The 12,913-nt window shown below is 49.7% G+C and overlaps 2 protein-coding genes across 2 annotated transcripts; both read right to left on the minus strand.

The window, feature by feature from the left end:
* Nucleotides 1-7,651: 7,651 nt before the first annotated feature.
* On the minus strand, nt 7,652-10,627 carry LOC143869185 (uncharacterized). The gene is made up of 3 exons (XM_077376248.1): nt 9,952-10,627; nt 9,588-9,885; nt 7,652-9,143 (listed from the first exon to the last, which is right to left on the minus strand). Exons 1-3 carry the CDS (start codon nt 10,625-10,627, stop codon nt 7,652-7,654), a joined length of 2,466 nt encoding a protein of 821 aa, XP_077232363.1.
* A 1,243-nt stretch (nt 10,628-11,870) lies between these two features.
* LOC143869186 (uncharacterized) lies at nt 11,871-12,497 on the minus strand. The gene has a single exon (XM_077376249.1). The coding sequence runs from the start codon at nt 12,495-12,497 to the stop codon at nt 11,871-11,873; it is 627 nt and encodes a 208-aa protein (XP_077232364.1).
* Nucleotides 12,498-12,913: the final 416 nt, after the last annotated feature.

A 12,913-nucleotide genomic window follows, 5' to 3' on the forward strand; every position in this document is an offset into this window, starting at 1 on the left:
CAATTGCACTTTGTACTATCAATAGCAACAGAGCAACAGATTGCCGCCGCTGCCGCCGCCACCGCCAACCTCACAACACGGCGAGGGTCTGTGTGGCGAACGGCAAGTCCCCCCCCCCCATGCCAACTCGACGCCTAGCTCTAATTGTGTTTGTCAGGATGCACTGGTAAGTGGAAAGATTCAGATAAGATTCTGGGAGCACTCGCAGTTCATTGAGTCTTCGCGGGGAGGGAAAGGCACTCGTCTGGCGTCTAGGCTCCTCCGGCACCCGAGTTTCCACGCCGAGATCGACGCCTTTGTTATCGCGCGAGCGGCCTAACAGATCATATGGCAAACAATACTATAGAATTTGATTCCCCACTTCCATATTGTTTTCGTGTTAACGGGCGCCGGCGGCGAGGATTGCGCAAAATAGCCGATGGAACTGGAATTTGTATCAGCTCCTTGCGCTGCTGGAGCAGCGTTAACTAGGTAACCACCAGAGTGATATTCTATTTGTGTTCCACGTAAACAAGTTCCTTTGCTTTGGCAATAATAGCAACAACAACAACAGCAGACAGACAGGCGCACGCATAATGACGTAAGGAGACAGTATCATTCTGCTGCCGCTGCCGCTGCTACTGCCTTAAGCACCCGACTCGTCGTAAAGTTCACACACATGTGCGAGCCCCATACGGGGATGTGAGTGCCTACACTCACAACTAGGCATCGGCAGCCATCGCCACCGCTGATCTGGAGTACAGGTGCATAATCATCATCAACGTTGCAGAATCCACTGCAAATCCCAGCTCCCAGCTCCCAGCCCGGGTGAGGTCATAAGTTAAGTATGCGCGCGCATCGCTAGCTTGCCAGCTCGCTCGAATAGCCACATGTACTCTATGCGCCTCTACGCCGATAGCAGCAGCAACTGCAACAACAACAACGACTGGCACTGACTCACAAAGGAGGAACGCACATCCACATAATTGACATACACACGCAAGGTCTGAGCCAAGGGAGGGCAAGAGAATGTCTAAGTAGGTGATAGGCAGGAACATGATTTGTGCCCAGCCGCCGGTACTGTTACTTTTTGAGCAATGGGAAATATTTATTCATTCATCCGTGTCGCTAAGGCCATGATATAATCGGCGTCATGCAAATCATCGTATCAATCGAAATAGCCTTGCCATTTGCGAGCCCCGAGTAAACACAAGCCCACGCCACTTGTTAGTGATGCGGCCTTTCACACGACAGGCCGAATCATCTCCTAATGAGCTCCTCCGGTGATTGAAACATGTAAACAACAACAGCAACACCAACGCCGAGGGTTGTGAAGCTCCGTTGCAGAGCCAGCCGCTTGTATCCGGCGGCTCGTTTCAGGCAAGTGCGGTTCACTCTCCACTCCCCACTCTGCTCTCTCCATTCTTCACGCCGACTCAGGCAAGCGGTTGTGTGGGTGGAGGTGGGTGATGATGGTTGTTGTTGATACTAGACACTCATCATCTCGAGTGATCGTTGTGGCCCCGCCCTCACATTCACTCGCCCGCTCTTTCATTGAGTCAAACGATTTGCTGTCGGCGGCGGCAGCAGCTCATTGTGCTCAGCGCCAACTATAATGATCACCGATTAGGTCAATCAAACTATTACACGCACTTATCATCACCATAGTAGCCTTATTACGGAGGTTTGCTGAAGGTCATCGGCGCATTGTGCACATGATTCCAGCGCCACAACCGGCAAGCTGGATGACCAAAGCAGCCGGCAGCGGCGCTCCAGAAGGGATGTCGACTTTTTGACGACAAGCAGCTCGGAGGTACACAAGTAGGTTCATTAGTCTGGCAGCACGAATTATCTCGATGAGACAAAAATTTCGCCCAACTTCAGTTGAGTCAGACTCCTGCTTCTGCTCTCCCTTTCCCCGCCGATGTTAACACGACTGCTCAATTCATGGATATGCTGTATTGGTAGGCAGTAATCATGTGCTATCAGCAGCAGAGAGAACCGAACAATCGCCATGACAACAAGAGGAAAGTTACAGCAAGACCAACCAGTTGGCTGGATATGAACACCATCGTAATTGAGTTATGAGATAGGCGGCGACGGCGGCGACGACGACGGCGACGACGACAAGTTTATCTCACGTTTGTATCATTTGCACGTTAGGAGACACGCAACGAGCTTGTGGCCACCCGTCGACTTTTTAAAAGTCAAACTCGGGATCTCGTTCGATTGATTGCGCGCTCGTCTATCTCAAGGGTTGCCTTGCGCGCAATGTGATTAACGTTAGCTAGCTAATGAGCGCCGACCTTGTGATTGATCTTTGCTCCGAGCTGATTAACCATTCAAGGGGATCCTCTTGCCTCATACATCCGGACTGTGTGACACAAGTCTCTTCTTCTGCTTCTTATCCCCCAAGTAGCAGCTTCCATCTCATGGGAAACGTGTGAGTGCTTCCACTTGCGAAACTAAAATCATCGAGCGACTCACTCTGTAGCTACACAGTTTACACTTTCACAAAATTTACTTCGCCCACTGAATGGCCGCACTGGATCGTCGACATTCTAATAAGTTTGCTGATGTAACTACTGATCAAGATCTCGGTGGTTAAAGGACAAACAACTCGGGATTTGGCTCTCCGCTGAGATTAATCTTCGTCTCTTTTACTCGCCAGTTCGCTGCGGCAATTAAGAGTGGAAAGGCGAACCGGATTTGTGGACTTACCTTCATCCTTTCGATCCGACGCCGACGAGGACTCGCCATCGTGTTTGTCGCTACTAGTCGGTTTCTTCCTCCTCTTCAGCTGAATCTCCTCCTCCTCCTCAGCTCTCGCTTCTTCACGTTTGAACGCATCCAAGTTACCCAGTGGCCGGCAGCCGCCACCACCACTGGCCGGCTGCACAGGTGCATTGGCCGTGATTGTAGCCAAGTCGCCACCACTCCTACCGGCCGTCGAGGTAGAGGAGCACAGGAGAGACGCCGAGACTGGGAAAGCTTCCTCGCCGAGATTAGCCTTAGTCTTGGATTTTGTTACAGTGGCAGCACTCGACTCATCCTGATCGCCACCACAACTACCGACCGGCATCCCACCACTACTAATGCCGTCACCGCTGCCGGCCAGCAGTTTACTCTCGAGTGCCTCCAAGCGAAGCATATGAGATAAAAAGTTCTTGCCATCGATGGTCGCACCCCTAATTTGGCCCTCCGAGGATGCCAAGTTCGGCGGTGGCGGCGCTACGCTGGAAAAGGGGGAGGGGAAGCTCTGCTCGGCGACATTCCCCTCTCCGACATGTCTCTTCAGCGACGATTTGGACTCGCCTGGTGCGGAGGTCTTGGCGCCTGTTGCCGCGCGGTGATGACCACCTCCGCCGCTGCCGCCTCCGCCGAAGAGGAGGCTCGAGGTTTGCTTCTCATATCTGGCGGGCGCCTTCAACGGAGAACCTGTATACTTGTGGTCGTCGCGCCACTTTTGACTTGCAGCTTGACCATGGTGCTGATCGAGTCTACCTGACGTCAACGAGGAGGAGTCACGTTGACTTGTCGCCAAGCCACCAGCAGCGGCGCTCGACGCTTTAACTCCAATGGACTTGCTGCCACCGCCGCCGCCGCCGCTGCCGCCGCCACTGCTGCTGATTGATAGTGACGATCCAGCACTAGATTGCTGTTGGTTACTTCCACTTGTGTAGCCGCCACCACCACCAACAGCGGCAGGGCCAGAGACAGCAGCAGCCACAACAACGCCGCAAGATGAGGACGAATTCAAAATGGCCAACTGGGCGGTTTGAGCCGCTTGGCGTTGGTTTGAACGCTGCGGCCGTCGCCGGGAGCCACCGGAAACATTTCCGCCGAAACCCGTGGAGCCGTTGTTGGTTTTCCCACTGGCGGCGCCGTCGCCCTCTATGAGCGACTCCACCAAGCACTCGTCCAGGAGGTGCATCTCGAGGAGCGTCGGGTCCTCGTGGTGCTCCTCGAGAACCGTGTCGTCGATCACCGTTAGCTGGCGGTCGGTCTCGTTGTAGGAGATTATCACAGCAGTATACCACTGGGTGGTGCCCAAGCAGCGGTACACTTTCACCCGGTTGCCCACCAGGAGGGAGGCGGTGCAGACGTTGCCGAACAGCGACTGGGCGTCCTGGAAGCGGTGCCAGTCCTTGAGGCTTCGGTAGAGCTTTGGCAGGCGAACCATCAGGCTCATCAGGTGATCATCGGTTGGCTCGGCGAGCGGCGCCGCCTCACCCGTTGCTACTTCCTGCTGTTTCCCCGTCGACTCTCCCCGGTGAATGTGGTGGAAGAAGCGCAGGAATTTCCTGAATGAACTCAAACTCGAGGGACTCCTGAATGTGAGCAGGTTAATGCTGCCTGTGCTCCTAGTTGCCACCTCCTTGTCCTGTGAAAGCGCATAAACGGAGGACTCGTCGACGAATCTCACCCTGGGCGACCAGCAGCTGCAATTGGACGAGCCGGCACCACAGACTTGGCTTGCGGGAGTTGGCGGCGGGTGATTAAGACGAATGAGCTCCTCGCCTGATTGATTGTGCAGTTCGTTGGCTAATTCGGAGGCTATCATGGCGCTCGTATCACATGGTGAAGTATCGGCGCAGTTCGATTTGGGCTCGATGTACTCGACCGCTCGGATTCCAGCGCCGAGCTTGTGCTTGGCCAAGAGTTGGATCCGATCCAGGTGAGTCTCGAAGAGCTAATTCGGGGGCGGACAGGGGGGCTCGGGTTAGTAGAGTCGAGTGGGCCAAAATATGTGAGGTCACTTTGTAAAATATACGACGCCGACTGGAGTCTCGCATCTCATTGCATCATGATGAGCCACTCGAGAGGCAGGTCGACAACTTCCAAAGGCTACTTAGTGAACTTCGAAGTCGTTCTAGTTATTTTGTCGACTAATTCAGTGCCGTTTGGACAACAAAGATGGCGTGCATATTAAAAGCCGGCTCGGCTCTTACGGCAGTTGGTAATTTTTCACCAGTGACCGTGCAAGTTATCACTGCGACAAACTTCACTCTAGAAGCCGTCTGGCGGCCGCAGCTCGGCGTCGCCCTTTGCCAAGCCAGCCCTCGAAATGGAGCTCAATGTCATCCTCCGGCGACGAGAACTGACACAAGATTATGTCTTGACTTAATCGCCATAACCAGCCGACAAAAAACTTCTGCAGCTCCGGAGTTGGCTTTTAGCGATAGTTTGCCACACACTAACTGGAGCTGGGTATTTTGACGCCATTAGAGACGCGCCACAGACACTATCATCGAGCATCAGCTGCAAATCTTGATATCCGTCATTCAAGTCTCCACACCGACGTCGGTTGTTTTGGTGAAATTTAAGGCGATCAACAACAATGAGAGCTAACGGCTCCACAGTTTTTGGCGCTGATATCGGAAATTCACCCCAACTTTGTTGTCCCAAAGTGACGACATCAGGAGGATACTCACCAATGCTGGCCACAGTTTACTCCCTCCGAGGGCGAGACCTCTCTCTTCAAACAACACATGGAAGTTTCTATGAGCACCACATCGAAGTCTACGCCTGAGCTTCTGGAATTGTTGCTGTTGTTGCTGTTCTCACTAGTGGTAGTAGCTTGACCATCTTCGCGCCCTGGTGATTCGGTCGACGCGCTATCTTGGGGGCGCTGATCCCCTGACTCGAGGCTTCCATCACTGTGAACTTGGTACCAATCGCGTGTCTGCCATTCCAATAAGTCGAACTCGATCATTAAGCTCAGGGAATTGGTGACATTTGTGCTGTTATCTAATTGCTGATCATCTCCATAACTAACAGCGCGGATTGTGCCCAGACGCCAAGGTAATGAGCTCAGCGTAGACTCATATTGAGATGCCTCAGAGCAGCTGGAACTGTTGTCATTGGTGGCTTTGCATTGTTGGCAAGTTGCGATTTTATCACCCGATACATCCGAATTGGCTCTACATATTTCGTTGAGATTCTCTCTGGGCATTGAGTCATCGCGCGCCGACGAGGAGGCAAACCTATGGATTTTGTCCCCATGCAAACTCCTCATTACCGAGTAAGAGGTTCGCATATTGCCAGTGCCGCTAGACGTTGATGTGAACGAGTCTTTGCTCGAGTTGTTGTTATTAATATTGCTGTTGTGGTTGTTGTTGCTACTGCTACCGCCACTGTTGCCTGTGCTAACATTTTGTCTACCTCTACGGACTCTCTTGTTCGGGGGCAACTGTAGGTGATCCTGTTCGTTCGTTCTGTTGCCCAGTTTCCTGATCAACTCCTCAACTCTTCCCATCAGTGACTCTTGATCGTCCTGGTGATGGTGGTGATGTGGGCACCAACTCAGCTGCTGGCTGGAGTTTGTCGCCTGCTCGCCTTCTTGTTCGATCTCCCTGAGCGAGGGCAGGAGGTTCGGGTGCCACAGTTTCGAGGTAATTTGGACGGGCGACGGAGTGGGAACATGAAAGGTTTTGGGCAGGCAGAGGATTCGCTTGCCAACAAAGTCGTTGCGGTTCCTGGCGAGGATTGTGTTCTTGAGTGTCAGCTTTCTGTGATCATCTTGAGTGTTGCTACTGCCGCTGGTTGCTAATTCGGCTTGACACTCATCAGCTGTTTTCGCATCTTCGATGGATTCCTTGCATTCTGCCATCTTGCTTCCTATTCAATATCGAAGCTGCTCTTGCGGGCTAATGCATCAGCTTGGCGGTGGATTGGATTCTTACTGGGAAGCCTTGCGACAATTTTAGTGGCTCTAGACTCTATTCTCCTTCCAGCGGTAGCGGAACTTTCTCTCAGAATTTCGCCTCGCCTTTGTTGACTCTCACACAGCTGATCGAATTTTTTCTTCTCGAGCTCGGTGCTAATCTGTTACTATTGCACATTTGTATTTATTGCACTATTTAAGCTAATCTAGGTGGAGTTTGAGCTAAATTTCGATTGCTTTCGTTGTGAAAAGCACAACTTTTATCTATCCATAGTTTTTGGATGAAAATCACATGAAGATGAATACTTCTCATCCAAGCTTTCACGGCTGCACAAATATCGCTTGGCGAACCCAACAAAAGTTCGCTGATTCTGTGCTCGCCTCTCACACACTCGCTCGTTTGCTCGTTCGCTCGCTCCACACAGCCTCCTTCCACACACTCGCTGGCAACCTTAGCGTCAACGACACAGTAACACTCGAATTCGTAAGCTCGCCGTCGCCGCCGCCGCACAAGTGCAGCGGGGGAAAGTGCATCTCCAGGAGGGGAAAGAGCAGCTGGAACCTGCGCACCATTTCAGCTGGCGCTCGCTGTGCACCTGCACGACCCACGCATGAAGCACATGGAGGTGCGTGCGTGCACGGTGCACCGCGCTCAAATGGTGCACTCTGTTCACGTGCACCACTTTTGTTTACATTTTGAAAAGCGGCCAGAGGATAACATCTGGCCGCCATATTCCGGGGTTATAAAATGTTTGTTGCTCTCATTATATGAGGAAATGGAATAGGAGTATCATAAACGCCGAGATTTATTAACATTGCTCATCATCATAGGTGCACGTATGATTTTATTCATATCTCGAATAATGTTTCAATGTTTATTGCGACTCCCGTTGAGCCAAACTAACTAATTATTCTTGCGTCGGATGGCTACAATGGATAGGCGGAAAATCACAACGAACACTCCTAATCGATGGGTTCTTAAGTATTAGCACGCGTGCATAAGAATTAATCGACACCAGAAAATGATTCCGAGCCCTCGATCGCCTTGATCAGTTTTCCCCTGAGTTCCTGGTAGCTCTCATATGGTGGTAGGTCAATTCGGTTGAAACATGTGTGCGATCTGGGCAAATTCTCCGGGGTTCCCCACTTTTCTATCGTAAACGATTGTAAACCATTGGATCCGTATAGTTCTTTAAAGCCATTCATTGGAACTCTTGAGGTGCCGGTGACAAATTGCAACAACCTTGAACGCATCTCGTTTGAGAAGGACAACATGACTCGCCAGAACCACTGGATAACAATATGATTTGCATGATATCCGCTCTTGTATACAGTATGGCGTTTCCAGTCGCGAACATCTATCTCGCCGATACCGCACATCAGTAACTCGAGCTCATTCTCATCGAACACCTTGATTAAATTGAGTGGCAATACCTCGTCGAAACCATCCAAGAAAGCTGTCATTTGCGGTTGAATTCTTGAAACAAATCTCCACTGTATCACAAGGTCGATATATTCTTGCTTGTTATCGTTTGTGACAGCGACATCTGTACCACCTGGTTTCAGTTCATGTTGTTGCATCTGGCCAAAGAAATCCTCGTCCACTGCAAAGTAGAGATCCAGCTCTTCAGGGTCATTGTCCATTATCCACCGCAGTGAGTTGTAATACTCCATATCAACGCTTTCCATGTCCTTAAGTTGTATAGGCTTTTTGAGCATCATTTTGTAGAATGGTCGTATGAAGAAGGCATCTAATAGTTTGCCATGATAAATTGCCATAGCAGCTACGCGTCCAATGAATTTGAAGTACGACAAGTGCTCCTCGTTGCATAGGCCAGAGACAGGATTGATTTGCAATGTATAGTTGTCGGCGGCAGAGTACTCGAACAGTCCGTAATAAGGATTAAACATTTCCTTTGACAGCAGGTAGAACCATTCTCGAGAGGCTCCTCCATAATCGAGCACCTCCTCGCCGTCGAACTCAATCCACAGTTTTGTTCGCAATAATTCGCATCTTGAAACGCTGGATATAATTCTGTATGAATCTTCAAAAATATTTGACCTAGATACTTTGATCTCCAATTTTGTGGGCACTGACGTTGGCCGGGGTAATTTCATCTGTAAATACTCATATTTACGTCGGTAGTCTCTCGAATAGGGAACAGCCTGGCCAGCGATACTGGGATTGTTCAATCTGGGATCCTCCCACTGGGTTGTCTTCTTGTTGTGGTCGATGAAGAATATCCTACCATCTGAGTGCACCCTCTCCTCCCAACCGTCGGGCAGGGGGCCCAAGTCGTCAACATAGGTGTTCTTCAGTCTATTTGGAATGTTATTCTTCTTGGGTATGTGACTGGGCTGACCTGTGCGAGGGTCGATCCAGGTGGTAGTCTTGTGGGTGTGGTCGATGAAAAATACTCGACCGTTAGGTGCAACCTGCATGGACCAGCCCGTGGGTAGCCCGGATTCAGAGGTTGGTGTAACAGGCAATGAGGATCTCGGCGCTGACTTCAAGCCATCGTGTGATTTCTTCTTCGTGCGGCGGCCACCCCCATTTGATGAAAAGGCTGATATACTTGGGCTATATGAGGTCGATTGGGCTAAAGCCAAGGATATGTTTCCATTCGATTCGTTCATGATTTGATTTTGGATGCCACTTGTGTTCGCGGAAACGTCTTGAGATGAAATACCTGAATCGTTTTGTTGTAATTGACCGGTAGTAGTGATGTTGCTGCTGGTGGAGCTATCGGCGGCGCCACTAGAGACGCCACTCACATTCAGATTATCTCCGGCGTTAGTGACGGCGGCGGTGGAGGCGGCGTCGCCATTAACGTCGCGTGAAATATTATTACCCTCATTGCTGCTGCTGGCACTGCTGCCGCTAATATTATGTGCAGTGTCGTCGCCTGACTCGACACTTGTGCTGTGAGCCGAAGTGGACTCAGATGCTAATTGCCTGACATTATTGGGACTTTGGGACGGTAAATTTATATTGTTTGCACTTGGTGGCGCCGTCTCGCCGTCGGTTTGTTCTGAGTTTTCCTCGCTGATTTGTATTCTACTGAGAAAATCAATTGTTCTTGCAAGATTGTTGGCCTTCCTCCGCCGATCGTTGAATTCTAAATTCTCACTATCACTCGACACTGATGGACGCTCCCATTGTGTTTCTCTAGCTATGTGATTAACATAATACGTCCTCCCATTTGCATCCTGTCTCTCCTCCCAACCCTCAGGCAGGGCAACCCTCGTCGATGTAGCACTACTGCTGCTATTCAAATCACAATCTGCCCTGTCAACCTGATCGCGGCCGGCCGAATTGGTTGTTGCGGCATTGGCTGCTGCTGTTGCTGCTGTTACTGTTGTCGAATTGGTGGGCATTTCATTTGGTTCCAGTAGCTCCCAGCCTGAATCAACATCATTCGACCCATTCTGACTCGACGCGTCCAGCTGATTATCACTATCTGCTGTGGGGACATTCACAAAGGCGTGATACAATTGTAGGTGTCCCTTGACTTTTGATCTTGAAGTCTTCGGCCTGAGGATGTAGAATCGGTGGCTGATTGTCTTGTGCGGCCTCTCGGTTGGTATGGTGCTCAATGGTAGCTCCACCAGGCCAAGAAAATCGTCGCGCGTTAGCCGATTCTCATCGTAAACCTCCAAGACTAGATGGTGTTTATCTGGACGAACTCGAACAACAAATTCTTCCTCCCAAATGGGGTTCAATGTTCGCTTAATTGTTTTAGTGTAGAAGGAATCAATCACAGTGTTATCTTGCGAATCAATTAAATCAACCTTAACGTATGGATCACTGGCGCCAAAGATGTCCTTTTTGGCCAACTTTTGTCCGGCTATGATTTTAATACGCAATAATTTCGTGGTATCACCATCTTGCGAGTCGCTGGCGCCATACCTTTCGGTGCAGCCATAAATTTTGGCTGGCAAATTGTTGATCAACGTCAGGTTGGTGTTAATGGTGGACATTATACTTTATTTAATAGATCGCAAAAATATTTTGCCTCTTCCGAGAGCCATCGGTGGTGGCCTTGTTTGAGTTTTGCTCTTTCTCGCACTGACGCGTTAAATCTGGCCAGTGATTATTTTTACTACGCAAACAGAGCGCCATTGCTAGGAACCTGGATCTCGCACAGCCCCACTCGCACTGTGACGAATAGTAAAGACAGCCGCATTAGACACCGGCAAAGCCGTAGAGTCTAATGCTTATTGTGGCGCTGCGCGGCCTCCGTTCGGGAGGATTCTCGACGAGTAGAGAGGGCGTGACACTGAGCCCGCCTATCAGAGCCCTCGTTCGCAACAAACAAACACGCCTCTCTAGCTCTGTTGACGGCGTCGCTCGGTGGCCCTGGATCCTGAGCGATCTAGCGACCGTACTGATTGTTTGTACTCCTTGACTTGTTGTTGCAGTTGACGAACCTTCTTGCGTAGGCAGGACACCTCAATCTTCTTGAATTGGGTGGCCAACACGCGGGCCCTCTGGGAGTATTGCTCCTTTTGTTCGGCGCTAAGCTTGGCCCAGGCGTCCACCGCCTTCTTGTTGAACTCTTGGAAGCCAACCTTGCCGCCCTTCATGCCGCGACGAAGTGCATGCTTGAACAGGGCGAATGAGGTTGGTGGCCTGACGGGTAACCCGGTGCGACTGTTGATGTACACCCGTCTGTCCTTGAACTGGCGCTTCGCATTGTTGGACACACCGACCGCCGCCGCTCGGTCACCGGATAGTGGGGCCAGACTGGCCCGACGACGAGAGCCGGCCGAGTCCATGGACGAGGTTCTCGATCTGGCTGACAGGTATTCGCTTTGGTTGTCTATCTCGGTGCTGGTGGATGCCATCTTGAGCTGTGGTCTTGTTGAGATGGTATTGGCGATGGTATGTTATATTATCTTTCCACAGTAACTGGGGAGGTTAAATCACAAACACACTCAACGATTGAATGAGGAGCCTATCGAGGAGCGTCTGTTTCGTGATTGATTTCGAGATTTCCGCTTTAGTTGACCGAGAAGCATAATGCGCGCGCCTAGGTGTAGCGGATGATGATGATCGTCTGATTGCACAGTGAAGGGCAAACAGGATGATGAAGATTTTTACCGCTTAGAGCATGAGGAGGATGAGGATGAAAAAAACAAGAGCACGAGCGGGTACAACAGGTGTTTCGGTGTGTGGTAGTTAAAACAACATGATGAAGATTTTTCACTTCACCTATTGGCATCAGTATTTATTGCCATGCACTCTAAACCTATAGAGGCATGTGTATAGCAACTCTCCGTGATTAGATTGGATGATCAATTCAATGAATCTGGTTGGCACTGGGTTGGGGTGTTGAACTTGAAACTGTTGTAATGGTTCGCCGTCTTTATCGTAGTCATACTCGCCCAACAATAATCCTTCGCGATCATTCGCATCCTTCAAGCTCTTGACTCTGAAATGCTTTGGGGCGGACTCAATGTTCAAGTCAGGAGACAATTCCCTCCTTATGTGCTCATAGGTGAATGATGTGGGTATTATTGTGCGCGATAATTGAACGACCAACACTCCCTCGGAGCCGGCAAACGACCAACACTCTCCGGGTATAACACTTGGTTGTATAACAACACGAGGTGAATTTGAGGTAAAGAATACAGGTATTAATCCATCAACTGAGTATTGAATGTTTTTCTCAAGATAACTGTCTGTACATCTTGTTGAGACTATTGTTCCACCGCTTGATTCTAAGGCATAATCTGTGAGATTTGTTTTATCGGCATCATATAAACTGATTTCCTTTTTAACGAGATGCTCTGTCTGTTTCATACAAATTTCATGGTCCCTTTTAAGTTCACCAATTTGCTCTTGCATTGGTAAGATATATTGTCTATAAAAAATTGCTTGTGAGGTTAAACAAATACAAATAGTGAACATTATGAACCATATAACACGATTAGAAAAGCGGCTTGGATCGTCATAATAGTAATTTGGTATTAAATCTGGCGTCGATCTACAGTGACTCCTGAGCATCATTGGCGAGCCTGAGGAGTTTGGTGAATCTTTCATCTTGTTACAGATGATTATTATAATGACTATAGTATTGGTATAATGGTATTGTTTCGATCAATCTCGAAGTGTTAAACATGTGTAAATATGTGTAAGGTAACGTTCCAATGACTAAATCGTAAGCCTGATTGTGTAGCCTTCTTATTCGTTGCTTGTTGGTTGGTAGGGCAGTGCATGAAGCAAACTCTTTATGTTCTATGTATAGATAAATGTTATGGAGG

This window comes from Tasmannia lanceolata, unplaced genomic scaffold (genome assembly GCF_043159265.1).
Source record: "Tasmannia lanceolata isolate RefF3 unplaced genomic scaffold, GAP_Taslan_0.1 ptg001016l, whole genome shotgun sequence".
NCBI classification, from domain to species: Eukaryota; Viridiplantae; Streptophyta; class Magnoliopsida; order Canellales; family Winteraceae; genus Tasmannia; species Tasmannia lanceolata.

Excerpts from the sequence above, each read along its gene's own strand:
- LOC143869186 (XM_077376249.1), bottom strand. The coding sequence starts at position 12,497 with ATGCAAGAGCAAATTGGTGAACTTAAAAGGGACCATGAAATTTGTATG.
- LOC143869185 (XM_077376248.1), bottom strand. The coding sequence starts at position 10,627 with ATGTCCACCATTAACACCAACCTGACGTTGATCAACAATTTGCCAGCC. Across the intron at positions 9,886-9,951 it reads AACAACCAATTCGGCCGGCC|CCCTGCCTGAGGGTTGGGAG; the intron begins GCGATCAGGTTG and ends CGACGAGGGTTG. Across the intron at positions 9,144-9,587 it reads GTCAGGCAATTAGCATCTGA|ATCCTCATTGCCTGTTACAC; the intron begins GTCCACTTCGGC and ends GTCAGCGCCGAG.